Here is a 14,743-nt window from a genome sequence, read left to right as displayed (position 1 = left end):
GAGAGATGACATTGCGTGAGGGATAGGTGCCCCCCGTTTCTCTGTTGGAAACACCCATGCTGGACTTGCATGGGATGGTGGATGTGGGCAACCTGAGCTGGGTGAAAGCAGTGCATAGCCAACATCAAACTGCTTTGTGGTTTTTGTTTGCTTCTTTTTGTGTGCTTTTGGCTATCCTAACTGGCACTCCAGGATGTGACACAGTCTCCTCCCATGTAGCTCAGTGATTCTTTTTAATAAATTTATGGTGGAGGCCTGGAAAAAATGGAGATGCCAAAGGAAAGTAATTCCTGCAGTGGTTCCCTCCACCCTGCCTGTGTTGAGCCAACCCTTGGTGCTCGTGAGGCAGGACCTCCTGAATCATTTTGTTGGATGCTAAGTTGATGCTTTGCAGACTTGTGACTAACTGAGAGGGACAGGAACTGCAGAAATCCAAGTTGTTCGGGACCACATTGGCAGGAACGTCCCCAAATAATTCACGGCATAAGGGGAGAAAGTCACCTCTTGCTCCAGGCCACCCGTTGGCTCATGTAACCCGGGAACAGAAGCACAGCACTGTGCTTCTGGTGACTTTTTTTCTTCTCTATAAACTTCCATGACATTACTTTCAAGTAATTGGTGCCAATCAAGGCATTAAAGGGATTTTGTTCATACTAAAGCTTGCCCTATCTCTCTGGAGGAATTTGCTCTCCCCTGGTGCTGGTGCCCTGTGTAGCTCTTCCTGGAAGTACTCCAGAAATGCACTAGCTGGGTTCATGCATGTCATCTTGCAGCCATCAAGGGGGTAGGGAGGAGATAGAAATGATGTATATTTTTCAATTTTCCAGGAAAGCTTTGGTAATGGTGTTGAAGATGTTACCTCTTCTAAACACCCCCAAGGGCTCTCCCCAAAAAATGGGGTGAGAAGGAAGATGTAAAAAAGTTGGTGTTTTGGAAAACCATTCCAGCTTTGCTCATTTTGCTGTTTAAAGATATAAAAGGGCTCAGCCACAGTCGCAGCACAGCCTGGCCAGGCCCCGGGGTGACCTCCCGCTCCCGGCAGCACCACGGCACTGCCAGCCCTGAAATGCCACCCAAGTGTCACCAGCCAAACCTGCGCACAGCTGGGACCGCCCCACAAGGACAAGCAACCCTGGTGTGTGGCCGTCCCCCTGCCCAGCCCCGGGGGATGAGGATGCCATGCAACGGGATCACGCCGCTGATTTTAACAACCTTTATTAAATCATCGTTAACTGCAATCAAAGCAGCTGCCATTTAAGTCACTTTAATTCCTTTTGCTTGATAGGATTTTTTTTTCCTTTTGGTAACTACTATCCAGCAATCAAGAAGGCAGAACATGTCATTGGCATACAGCTGTGTTATGCATCTAGCAAGTCACCATCTACAGCCCTCCAAGGCACTGATCCTACTCGGTGATGGTGATGGTTTTCTCCACAGATATCCCCTTGACCTGGATTGAGGCCAGCGTGGCTACTATTTTCTTCTCTCCTGCTCTCTTTGGAGTGCAGATTATTCTGGACTTAATGATCTTACCAGGCTCAATGTCCCTAAAGAGAAGAAAAGAAAAATCAGAGCCTCAGCATGAGTTTCTAATCATTTCACTTAATTATTTTAATCATTTCACTTAATCATTTCAATGCTTTCTAATCATTTCACTTGGAGAAATAGGCATCAGATCTGTTTGGTGCTGATGTCTCCCCAGTCCTGTCAGCCCCGCTGGGTCTGGCTGATGGTCCCAGCACTCTCTGAGGACAGAGCTCCCACTCCTGCCCCATGCTGCTGAAACACTGAATTTTGGTCTGAAAGGAGCAGTCACGTTCATGTTGGCTGTGGGAACAGTGCTGGGAAAACCCTCACATTTTCTGAGCGCACCAAAGGTGTGACCTGTGTCCGAGTGGGCCACAAGCCCAAATACTACATTCAAAGGGACATTTTCCTCCTGGTCCCCTCTCTGCTCCTTTAGGAGGAATTAGAAAAGTACAGCTCTGCCAAGCTCACAAGGTACGTACTGATTTAATAATGGGCCTGGGATTACTCAAAACTTTGCCTTACCCTTGATCAAACGTGGTCAGCTTAAACATGCCCAGGCCCTCCACACACAGCTTGCAGTCTTGCAGGGCCACGCTCAGCGTGTTCTTGAAGACGAAGGCGCAGGAGAACTCCTCGTCCACTTTCGCCGTCTCTGGCATCTGACAAGTGAAGGGGGAAAGGGCATGAACGCCGGGCTCGGACTGCTGATGGAGGCCATCAGTGCTGGACCTGCTGCTGTTTTGCTCTGAACCCAGGTTTGGGGCACTCAGATGGAGGAGACTGGTCTGGGTGACCCTGGGAGTCCCTTCCCATGGTCCCTGCATAATCGCACACAGACACGTGCCACCACCAGCACATCTGTGAGCATCTGGCCCTTCTCTGCCTGCACACCGTGCTCTGCCCCTCTTGCTGTTTCTATTGCTCTATTCTGGTTTCTCAACCTCTTTTTTTTCCCTTTTGCAATGTGGTCTGAAGCCAAAGACAGGCCCTGTATAAACTGTCCTCTCCCATCCTGCTCTTCCAGCCCATTCCACACACAACAAAGTCTTTATTTTATGATCCCTTCTAAGCCTAACATAGGTCAAATAAAACCCCAACTCAGAACACACCAGGTTGTTTGCCTGGGAGAGCCCCACATCCAGGATGTGGTCCCTCAAAACCCTGCCGTTCGTGCTACATAATGTGGCTGCTCTGGCAAGCTTTGAGCTGGGTGTGCACTCTGCTTTTGGAACCTTTGTAGGAAACCTTGGCATTAAAGATAACAGGACTTTCCACCCTTGACTTGGAGGATGCTGCCTCACCTCGACAGTGATGGGGGGGTACTGGAAGGTCAGCGACATATCCTTGGCGAATTTTTTATCCGTTCCCTCGATCTCGGCGATGACAGTGACTTTGATGACATCTTCATCTCCCACTGAGGCCAGCATCCCCGTGTATTTGTCAGCCGCTATTTTCAGAGGGACCTTCCCTTCTGCAGGGGGAAAAAAAAGTGACAATGTGGCTCTATCATCCACCAAAGAACAGGGTGGCAAAGCCAGATCTGACCGCAAACGTCTGCAGTGCTGGTGGGACGTGTGATGAGGGGCCACCACCACACAAAGAGCCAGTAGAGACTGTGCTATCTCCCCACCAAACACCAGCTCTGCCTTGTGTGCAGCATCTCTGCAGCACAGCTCAGCATGTCCCCAGCTGCCCCTGAGATGGCTGAGGAACATCCGTGTGCACATTCAGCACGTGGGTGCACGCAGCCGAGCGCGCTCCCCCTGGGGAAGGCCCTGCGTGGAGGCAGGGAGTGCTGCTCTACAACTCACTGCTTGCGCCTTGCTTCAAATCTCCAACGGGTCATAACTTATCCTGCTGCAGTTTGGCAGCCACATGTGTGAAAACACTCAGAAACCACCAGCAGCATGGATTTTTTTTTTTTTTTTTTGCGTAAGTGACTCATTCTCGGAAGGAGTGAGTGCTGCTCATTATCCACCGCTTGCTATTCTCTTGTTTAGTGAACTTCAGTCGCAGTGCTGGGGATCAGAAATGCAACCAATGTAGCTCAGAGGAAACAGCTCTCAGCATCAGCTGCAACAGCAGCTCAGAGGCTGGATTTTTTTTCTGGACAAAGGATTTAATTTTGCAAAAATAACAGAGGAGTCATCAAAACTGCAACCAGCTCATCAACATTACAGCAGCAAGACCAAGAAAGAAGAGGCTGACATTTTCAGCCTGTCTAAACCCTGTCAGAGGGATCTGACCGATCACACTCATGCAACGCTCCTAGGGCTGTGTTGTGCGCGATACCTGCAAGCAAGACACACAGGCACACCTCACCCGCACAGTGCTAACGCCTGCCCACTCAGAGAGAGGTATTTCTAGGTATTTCTAGATGTATTTCTTTGAAATTGCAGCAGAGGCAGGGGCTGTTCCAATGCTTTGATCCCTGCCACAGTACGGGGATCCCAGTCAATGACTAAGGCTCTCAAAGGTGCTCGTCACAAGAGAGGTAAGTAACACACAGGCAATTTCTTGTCTTTCTGCTATACAGAGCCATGGTCAGACCTATAGCAGAGCCATTACACCTTTAGGAAAATCACAAACTGTCACAATGAATAATCTACAGAATATAGCTGAGATCTCTGTGCTTACCAGATTTGCTTTCAAGCTTGATGGTCTCCTTGATGCATCCAATATTGGCCTTAATTTTTCCTGTATAGGACTGCAGCTGGCAGGAGGCAGCAATATGGATGGTCTGGCTCTTGGGAGCAAAGGTCTTCACTATGATGTCCAGGTCAATAGGCTTGCCAGGATACAAAGGACTTTTGCTGGTTATCTCAAGCTCGAGCTCAGGCTTGGGGGGCTCCTCATCGTGGTCCCTAGGGCTAGGGCCCACATCGTCTCGCATCCTAGCCCTGGGAACGATGGCTGAAGCATAGCGTGTCCCAGATCCGCTTCCTGAGAGGAAGGAGGTAGCTGTCTGCATAGACAGTCTTTCCTTTAGTGAGCCTGGATGAAGAAAAAACCTGGGTAATCAGCTGTATCTTAGTGTCCTCGCCCAGAGTCACCTTCATTTTATTTATCCTTCTGCTGCTGTGCAGAGAGGATCTTGGCACCCCAATTGCCTCCTGACTCAGGAGACTCAGGAAGCTTTACACTACCACCGGATCTAACTGTGGCTTTTTGGACTGATGAAGGTCTGGAGGAATTGCCTGGAGGAGACACTTTTAGAGCATGGCACTCTTAAGCTTTCTAGCCTGTGAATGTCCCATTCCTCACAGAGAAGGGTCCGATTCTCCAGCCCATCATGTCTGGGTCTGAGGCAGGGAGAGCTGAGGAGAGAGGATTATTTTTTCCTAATGTGATCTGAGGATTGGAAAGACTAAAGGGAAAGAATTGAAACAACAGCGAGCTGGACCACTCTTGGCTTGTTGCTCGGCCCATTTCTTTCACTGCCTGCAGGTTTGCTCACACCTCTCCCAGGACAGCAGCCCGTAGGTGTCACTGCAGGCACCGAGGTCTCCAGGAGCAGAGCTGCCTCCCCCAGGCTGCACAATGGCATTTGCCATTGCAGCTGCCCCTGCGCTCTCCTCCTGGGAATAACGCTACGGGATGACCTATGTAGACAGCCCTCCTCTGTGTCACTGCTTTATAGGAGGGGGCAGTCACCTTCAGGGTACTTGTACTGCATGGTGATGTCTTCACGCTTGTTCTGCCCCACGGCTTTGGTGCTGATGTTCTTGCCGGCGGCGTTGGTAACCACAGCGAGTTTGGTGTGTTTATTCCGGCCATTCACCACATTCACCTTCCAGTAGACTTTGTCAGCATTCACTTCCGCATACACAAACTTGCTGTCGTAGTTCACATACACGTGCCCTTCCAGGACAGCCTTCAGCGGAGACGGACCGCACTGGTAAACACCTAGGAAGCACCTTGAGTATCATTCACTTTTCCAAGGATAAGCAGAGTCTCTAACTACTATTCCACCTACCAATCCCTCTCCCCAGAAGTGGGACCTTGTTGCCGTGGTAGATGACTGTTAGCACTCCTCCAATGCAGTTACGAACTCCAGAAAAACTAATTTCTACAATAGCTTTTTTTTTTTTTTTTTTTCCCAGAACCAACTGTGTTTTCATCAAAGATGCATCCTGCAAAGGTCTCCTGAGAGCCTTTATTTGCTTTTCTGTCTCTTCATAATCATCTTAGGGTTTGAAAGTCACAACTGTGTGATGGAGTCCACTGAACCTGGGCACCTGGGTGCACCTCTTGGCAGTATCTGGCCTACTGAGAGTTGTGTTCCCCTTCCTGCCTCTAGACTCCCCCCATCTCTGCGGGGAGGGTAGTGGTCAATTTTGGCAGAACTTCCTTACATATAGAAATGATCAGGCTCATGCCCTTCATGGGAAAGCTTTATAGAAATTGTGATTAGGCAGGAAAGCTGCAGGCATCTCCATAGAGTTGTCTAGAGCACTGGACAAAAGTCTCTGCAGTGATTAATGGTGCTGCTGCACTTTTCCTTGCACCTCATGCCCAAGTGCTTAGCGAGGCACGGGGTAGCTCTGGACTTTGTTGATCAGGGACCCTGATTTCCATATGAAATTGCTCCCTGCCCCAGGAGTCACAGAAGAGCCTTGCTAGGCATCTCCTACCTTGACTTTGCTCCTGAGGGGTCGAATCGATGGCCTGCCAGCCGTCAAACCCAGCTGGCAAGTCCGGACGCTTCATCCACACATCATTCCACACATGGAAGTTCCTGGGTGCATTTAGGGTAGCATGAAAAGGAACAAACAAACAACAAAACAACAATTATTGGCTCACAGCAGCATGAAATGCACCTCCAACATATACGCGTCTGCTTTATCCTCCTAGAGGGATGGGTTAGTGGGGATTTGATTACAGGTAACCCCAGGACTTCTGTCTCTTTCAGGCAGCAAGCCCCAAGCAATAGGGAAACGCTCAAAGGAGAGCATGCTTGCGCTGGGACACATCATGTACATGATATGATGCAGGGAGGCTGGCAAGTGTTAGCCCCCTTTGGCAATTACCAGATGGAGTCCGATGTCAGATTGCTCAGTGGCTCTCTATTTTCATTCAAGTAAATGTCCACTCTCAGGTTTTCCTCTGTGTCGTGTGCCGAATCGAAGTTACTCACGCTCCGGGATGGGATCCCCAAGCAGCGCATGACTGTGAGAAACAGACAAAACATGGGTTCACAGAGCTGCCAAGGCTGGGGGCACCTCTGCAGATCGTCCAACCTCTGCGCTCAAGCAGAGTCACCTTGAGCAGGTTGCCCAGGGCTTTGGAGTAGCTCCCAGGATATCTAGGATATGCAGGACTATCTCCACAGCCTCTGTGGGCAACCTGGTCCAGTGCTCTGTTACCCTACAGTACAAAAAGGGTTTTTTTTTTTTTTTTTTTTTTTTTTTAACAATCATATGGACCTGTCTGAGGTTTTGGTTTACACTCGTTGCCTCTTGTCCTGTCACTGGGCATCGCTGAGGAAAGACTGGCTCCATCATCTTTATTTCCCCCACATCAGATAGATACACACAGACATGGATAAAATCCCCCTGAGCCTTCTTTCCTCCAGGCTGAACAGCCCTACATCTCTCAGCCTCTCCTCATATGAAAGATCCTCCAGGCCCATAATCAAAACTTCATGCCCAAAGGGCATGCAGAAGTTTCCCTGCCACCCCAGGGCACTCAGGAAGGGTGCAGGAATTAGGTTTAATTGCCCAGGAATTGGGATAACTGCAAGGGAGGTTGTTCACTGTTTACCTGTAGTGAGGACTCCTGAGAAGACCCAGCACTGACCATAAAGCACGGACTGCTTCGTTTTGTAGTATTGCTGCAAAATTGCAACACTCCCGACCCACACAAGAGGGGAGGTCCCGCCGGCGTACATCCCTGACCAGTTCCCCATCAAGACGCCTCTGTCATCGTTGGCATTGACCTGTGGCACATGGACACACACAGAGGAGACAAATTCAGGGTTAGGCTGAATGTGGCTTAAACCTCAAGGTCCCTTCCCAGCCTGTTCTTCCCCATGTGCCCTCCTGCCCTGCGACTCCCCGTTGAGGCTGCCCTGAGATTCAGGGTGGGAGAGAGCCTAGTGGCTCAGGGCAGCGGTGGCACAGGCTGCATTTTGCATCCTAAACCCCAGGGCCCCAGAAAGGATGCAGAGAACAACTGCCTTATTTCCAAACTGCCAGGAGGAGGGCAGCCCCCAGTGTTGTGAGCTTGGGAGATGCTTTATTTTGTTCATCCCTTCTCTCTGCCCAAAATTTCCTCTGGCTCTTCCCTTGCAGTTTTCCAAAGGAATCTATTGAAAATTCATTCCAAAATGGTGATCAAAGCCCCAGGGAGAGAAGAACAAATAAGGAGGAAGAGGAAAAGCTGGAGTGGCAAAGCCCTTCCACAAGGGAGCCATACCAAAGCAGACATGGCTCTGGACACAAGCACAGGATCCCTTCTAGCGTTTGGCTTGAGTTTGCTTTGGTCCAGTAGATACATGCAGGATTCCAAGACTAAGTCCTCAAACTGTTTTGGAGAGAAAATGAAGACATTCTTACATACTGCTGTAAAATAGACTTTGTTCCATCTCTACGTCATCTCTTCAGGTGCTTGGTGAAACTGACTACTCCTGACTTCTAAACTTGCTTTATGATGCTGAATGAACCCAGTTCTCCAGCCATTGGGACTGTCTCCAAGGCTGTTTTCTTGTAGCAAGGGCTTAGGTGACAGACCATGTTGGAGGGAAACTATGTAAGACTCACTTTGTCATGTGCCTGCAAACACAGGTAACATACAGAGATAAAGAGTGTTGGGTCAGGTGTCAGCTAAGTTACCTACATCATCTCACTGAAGTCTCACAGATTACTCACAGGACTGATGAAAATTTGAGAGACCCAAAGCTATCCAATCTATTGACACACATACAAAATACACCCTGAGGGAAGAAAAAAAAAAAAAAAAGAAAAGGTACATAAAGGCTGCACAAGATTCCTCATTAACAATTGCTGATAAAGTTCCCTTAGGCCCCATTCATAGAGATGCTGAACATCCTAGGTCACGAAGCTTGAGAGAATATCGTTATCGGTGCAAACTCTCATTACTTAATAGCAGAATAAATATTAGGACAGGAGCAGTCCAATGTACAATGCCTTTTTGTCACATTGTGGAAGAGGTGTTTGGGGTTTAGAAAGGTGTTAGCATGAGGACCTTTGCTGGACTTCACTTTATCTTGAAAGTATGGACAAACTAACCAAACAAATCAAAACCAAAAAAGAAAGCTGAAAAGCCAATCTCTATCTCCCCCCAGCATTTTCTGAGTCTGTCTAGATAAAGTGCCAGCTGCTCTGTTTGTGCTTCTCTCTGATTTCTGTGGGTGCCATATGATCTGCTCCAGCATCCACCTCTTATCTCTAGTCCAAGTGAGTTTCCCATTCCACTCTGTTGAAGTGACTCTGGAGGGATCCTAAAGGAGAGACCTTTTGGTAAGGGAGAACAGGTTATGTCATGCACCTGTCAATGCACCAACCTGTTAGTGAAAGTAACTAGGGAATATCAACCTCTAATAGTGCCTTTTCCTCTTTTTTTTTTTCTGATAAGGATGCAACAGGTAGAGGATCAGACTTTCTGATTGTTAACACTCTCAAAAGCTTTGTAGTTCGTCAGCAGCAATTGCTTTGCTGCAATCAACAATTGGTAGCATTAGAGAAGAAAGGATTCCTTAAAAAACTCTTTTAGCCACAAATGATCTCTTCCCAATTTCCATATCCTTCAAGAGGGTCTCATGATATAGTTACAAATGTTTCATTAAACTCTACTCTTGAGCCATGGCTAGGGGAAACACTTAAGTACAGGGATTACTCCAAGCAGGTGAATCTTCCCAGCAAAACTGGTAGCATCAAATGCTTTGGGCTTCCCACTTAAGCCATTCATCAGTGTGATTCACTTAGATGCCTCAGAGAATAACATTAATAATGTAGAACAGGTAGCCGAGTTTTACCTGTCCAAAATTCCAAGGTCTACCGCGGATGTGGTCTGCTGATCCAACGTAGATGTATCCCATGTCGTTGAGCACGTACTCGTTCCTTTCAGCATCGCCAGCCATGAACACAGTATCCTCTGGAACAAAAAAAACCCACAAGATACTTACCTGGTTGTCACACATATGCTCTAGGAAGCTTTGCTTGGCAAGTAAAACTGTGGAAATTGGTGGCTGGTAACATTTACATCAGCTGATGGCCATATCAACACTCATACTTCTCTTCCTCTGGTGGAAGAATCAACTAGAAGACTACTACTCTTTTTGTTTCTACAGTAATGTTTTATAGTAGGAAAATGCTTCATTTTGAATAAAGGTTTATACATAGTGGACTATGTGGACTACAGAGAGAATTGGAGCTTGTTGCTATTGCCATTTTACAGCTAGCTCCATGATGATGCACTTGAGGTGTATTAGGGAGAAAAAGAGTTGTACCAAGCAAAGAGAAGAACAATATGAGGAAAAGTTCTCCTCAGCACAGTCTCTGGTGACAGTATAATCTGCAATCACCAGATCTCTCTCCTTACCTTTACACCAGGGGTTGAACAAAAGGTAGACAGCATCATTTTCAGGCTTATAGCTGTTCGACCCCGTCACCACCTTCAGGCTGTATTTTCCAATGATGGCATTGGGTGGACTGGTCACAGTCACCAGGCACTAGGGAGAAGACGAGGAGAGGGTGGCAGATCCTTCACGATAGCAACAGTCACAGCACAAGCAAGCCTGTGTGAGGCCAGCACAAGCACTGATGCTAGTAACCATGGCCGTCTGGGCTGCATGAAGAGGGGAAAGGGTCAAGGATGGGGCAGCTCTTGTGTATGGGGTGGCAGAGCAGTGAACCAAACATGACACTGCTCATCATGGAAAGCTAGCAGGAAACCAGGATGGAAACATGAGAATTTGTTCTGCAATTCCCAGCAGACCCATCAAGGCTCCTCACGGGGTGCCAGCAGAGGCAACACTGTTTCCCCCCACTGTTGACCCACATGGAAGCAGCACGTCCATCCATAGGCTCTACCTCTTTGTTGGAGGACGTGATAATGGTGGCACGCCAGCCGTTGCAGCTCTTCCCAGACCTCAGGTTCAGGGAGATCAGGGTCCCCTGGTTCTTCATTGGCTTATCCCCTGGGAGCAAAAAAAAAAAGTGAGCCACATGAGCTGGCAGCGCCACAGCGTCTAATGGCCAGAGCGAGTAGACGGACAGCAAGGTGCTACCTTGTGCCACCATGCACAACCGAATCACATGGGGGCTTGCCTGCTTTGCCCAGTGCCCGAGTGACCCACTTCCTCACCGATGCTGAGCTGCAGCTTCAGCTTGTCGCTGGCACTCAGCTCCTTGTTGAACAACAGCTTCATCTCGATGCCCTGCCCGCGTCTCGCCACCAGGCTTTGGTTTTCGTACGCATTGGTGTGATGCAGGCGTGTGTTCTTGCCTTTGAGGAAGTCAACCCCAGTGACCATCAGCTGGGGCTCTAAAGAGCTGTCGACTGAGAGGGAGACAAAGAAAAAGGTTCAGTGAGAAACTGCAGTAAGGACAATTTTAATCTTTGTAATGGAGCTTTGTGGATAACAGAAATGTCTGTGGGAACTACATCAAGGTGGTGTAACAACCAGCAGGACCTCCTGTCCTGAGCACTGAGCACCTGACACTGCAATCCAGGAGGCCACGCTGGCCAGAAATGATCCTCCATACCATGGCCTTTGAGAAAGCTGATGGCAATGAAAATGATCAACACCTAAACTCTACAGAGACAGAGCAAGCAGATATTTTAAATTCCTCTGTGTTTGTTAATCTGAAATATTGGCAGATGGTTAGAGTAATGCCTGGGTGCATGGGTCCTGCACCCAGAGGGCTTGGGGCTTTATGTCACCCTTGTATCCAAATGGTGCTGGGCCCATGCGAAAGAGGTAGCAGCTCCAAAACACTCTCCTGTGACATGGAGGAGCTGCTCTACCGCAAGGTGAAATTCATCTTGACATAAAAACACAAGTGTTTTTCTTGAACCTGTGAAGTGGACACCCGCAGGAACCATCTCGGACTTCTTCCCTGTGAAAATGCACTTTTCTCCTCTTGCTTTCTTTGACAGTATGCAACGTGTATGGGTGTGCACATGTGCGTACATGCAGAAAAGGCTACACATATACTACACATGTGTATGTAGACACACACAGTATAGAGTAGTTAAGTGCCCACAAAAGATATTACTCCACTGACCACCTCAGTGCAGTTTTGCAGGTTTAGCCCTGACGTGAATGTCTCCCTAATCCTGGTTTTCTGCCCATGTGTGGACGGTAACCTCTTCTGATCTTAGCAGCAGTTGTGAATGATACAGGCCTAGAAATTAGTCCTTGTTGTTGGGATTTTATTTCCCTGTATTTCCCTCTGGCCAACGGCTGGTCTTGTGCTAGCACTGAGCACATCTCTAATAATTATCAAGTAGTAATTAACGGTAGCTTTAATTGCTCCTTTCCAAATGTGATGCATGCAGTCAAGATGGAATTGAACAGCTGAAATTCAGGTCCCCTGAACTGCTGGGTCCCAAAAGCCTCAGGGAAGCCAAGGGACTGAGAAGGAGCTGATTCGACATACTTCCTCTCAGACATTCATCCGATAATATCACAGCAGTAGTTAATCAGCCCTCTATGGGAGTCTGTGCTTGTGAACTATTGCAAAAGTTTTGTTCATTTTTTTCAACAAGAATTTGGCTTTCCCATAAAAAGCAAGAAACAAAGGAAGGTTTGGGAAGGAGGCAGCTCTGCCTGCAGAGCAGAGGGCAGGATAAACTTGGGGGCAGCACTGCTTCTGCCATTTGAACTCGACACAGTTTTGGGACCTGTCAAGGCTCCTCACCGGGTGCATCACCCTAGCACAGGGTGCCCCGAGGCGACCACGAAAGGTAGCACATGCCAGAAGCTGGTGAGCTCCCTCTCTCTATGGAGGTGTCTAAGCTGTGTCATGTCTATACTCATCCTCATCTGCCAATTAACCCTAAGGGATAAGTGCTCTGCAAACAGCAGGGAGTAGCAAGACCTCTTGGCTCACAACTGATTCAGACAAAGGTATGGGAGAGTCAGGAAATTAGAAAGGGCTTAAGGTGCCTTAGAAAAAGCCATGGCTGAAGTATAATGGTTAATGGGAGAGGGATTAGTTCCTAAAATGTCTCTGCAGATTTGCACGGTATCTGAACATGAACAAGAGGCAGTGCTAGAGTTGAAGAAGCTGAAATGCGCCAGTAACTCTTGAAAACAAATTTATATTAATTGCGTAACAGTTATCAGAAGTCTGATAAATATACACCTAGTTAGGCAGCCTTTTTCATTCAGTTTTTGAGTGTTTTTTGTTGGCTTGCCTTCATCAGGGCTGAAATGACCTGAGCCAGATGCCAACCTGCAGCTGACCATTTGCACAACAGCGTGTGGATATGTCAACATTTTCAACTGGAGTTGCTTAACTGGCTGAAGAAAGAGGAAGGGGAAGCATGCTTTTCTTCGAATTAATGGATGTCCTTATAGAAGTGGAGCTTCATCGATTCCTCGGAAAAACCTCATGTGCTCTCTGACTTTGGGGCTGGGCTGCAAAGCTACTGGAAGACGGCCCTGAAGATGAAGAGCCATGGAAATGAGATGCAGCCTCCCACTGCATCCCACGCTGTGACCAAAGGCAGGTGGACCAAGGTACCCTGCATTTCTAACTTAGGGGCTGGACTCAGTTTGACCCCCCTTAAATTTTTTCAGTGATACTTTGGGGCATAGCTGATATTGTGGACACATTTCAATGGACACCCCATTTCCATGAGTTATCCTCTCTGCAGCTTTTCCCTACACTTCCCCACTGGCCCCACATTTCGCTGCCTTTCTGGGGAGGCATCCAGAGCCCCATGGGCACAGCAAGCACCCAGCCCAAACATGGGGGCTGGAGGGCTTTGCGTGGGGAAGGATTTTGCCAATTCCTCCAAGATGAGCTCTGCTGTTCTGTATCCTGCCCATGGATCCAGAGGTTGGAGCCAGGGTTGACAGCAGCTCCAGAAGCTTGGAGTCACATCCAGTCCGTCACTCCCTTAACTGCAGCACCAAGTGCTCTGAGTGTGTGTAGGGGACTAAAAAGCAGTAACACGGAGCAGAGCGGCTGTGCCACACCAGGGTGTTCGGGTGCCTGCGGTCAGACTGGCCCCACGGGCACCGCCAGCCATCGCGGCTCAGAGGCTGCATCGGCGGGTGACTGAAGCACCTCTCCAGGTAATTGCAAAAGCTTCTGGCAATAGCAGAGGGAAGAAGGCCACGGGCCAAAGAAATAACATTCTCATTTGTTCTGAAGCATTTGTCAAGTGGTATCAGCTATCACTAAAAAACAATAACCTGCATGGTTAAGTAGCCTGAAAGAAAGAAATTCCTCTCAGCCTGACACAGAGCAACTTTTCTAAAAGCTGCATTTCTCTTTCTGTTATATCACTGAGAAAGCTATGGATTCCCCGGCATGAAAAACGATGAAAATCAGGCTGTATTTTTCAGATTTACCAGTCCAACAAAACCACAACATGCACATCTAGAGCAAGCCCATCCCCAGCATGTGCTATTCTCCAGTTACACAGAAACACTTTTCTTCAAGGTCCCATCCGTGCCATGGGAAAGCCTGAAACGCCTGCTGGAGCACCAATCCTCGCTGCCAAGCTGCAGATCTAACACGCATTGTCTTTAAGTCACATTGATCATTAAAAACTCACCGGGTTGTTGGTTCATGTTGCTTGCTGGTGTTTGACCCAAAGCGTCTGCAATGCGAGTGGTTCCTTCTGCCACTTGCTGCTCAGCCTGAAGAAGGAAGGCAGCTGCCCCTTTTATCTGTCTCCAGCTATGAGGTGTCAGCAGGTCCAATGCCAAGGGTGGTGTTTAGCAAAAGGAAGTTCCCATCAAAAAAAAAAAAAAAAAAAAAAAAAAGACTCCAACTCCCTCTGCACATAGTCAGACCCTGAAGAATAGCAAAACTTAAATCCCAACTCATGTGAAAGGTGACTTTGCACAACGGGGTAATGGCTGGTGGACGAGCCCTTCACTGACAAAACGGTGAGAGTATGGATGGGGTTGGATGAGGAATAGGAATGCACTTATGCCATAACATTCAGGTCATGAGAACCATAATTCCCAGATTACCCATAAAAGTCTGCCTGCGAACATACAATTCTT

At 48.2% G+C, this 14,743-nt stretch overlaps 1 protein-coding gene across 1 annotated transcript; it reads right to left on the bottom strand.

Moving 5' to 3' along the window:
* Positions 1 to 1,324: 1,324 nt before the first annotated feature.
* On the bottom strand, positions 1,325 to 14,302 carry TGM4 (transglutaminase 4). The gene is made up of 14 exons (XM_088521221.1): positions 14,287 to 14,302; positions 10,858 to 11,052; positions 10,584 to 10,690; positions 10,093 to 10,222; positions 9,527 to 9,645; positions 7,948 to 8,055; positions 7,294 to 7,468; positions 6,561 to 6,699; positions 6,165 to 6,268; positions 5,185 to 5,436; positions 4,168 to 4,524; positions 2,832 to 3,001; positions 2,053 to 2,189; positions 1,325 to 1,547 (listed from the first exon to the last, which is right to left on the bottom strand). Exons 1-14 carry the CDS (start codon positions 14,300 to 14,302, stop codon positions 1,406 to 1,408), a joined length of 2,151 nt encoding a protein of 716 aa, XP_088377347.1. The 3' UTR covers positions 1,325 to 1,405.
* Between the last annotated feature and the right edge of the window lie 441 nt (positions 14,303 to 14,743).

The sequence above is a fragment of the Tinamus guttatus genome, unplaced genomic scaffold, assembly GCF_059628265.1.
Source record: "Tinamus guttatus ecotype Peru unplaced genomic scaffold, ASM5962826v1 Tinamus_guttatus_pri_ptg000115l, whole genome shotgun sequence".
In the NCBI taxonomy this organism is placed as follows: domain Eukaryota; kingdom Metazoa; phylum Chordata; class Aves; order Tinamiformes; family Tinamidae; genus Tinamus; species Tinamus guttatus.
The sequence above is the reverse complement of the archived record's forward strand: the minus strand, read 5'-3'. Positions and strand labels throughout refer to the sequence as shown.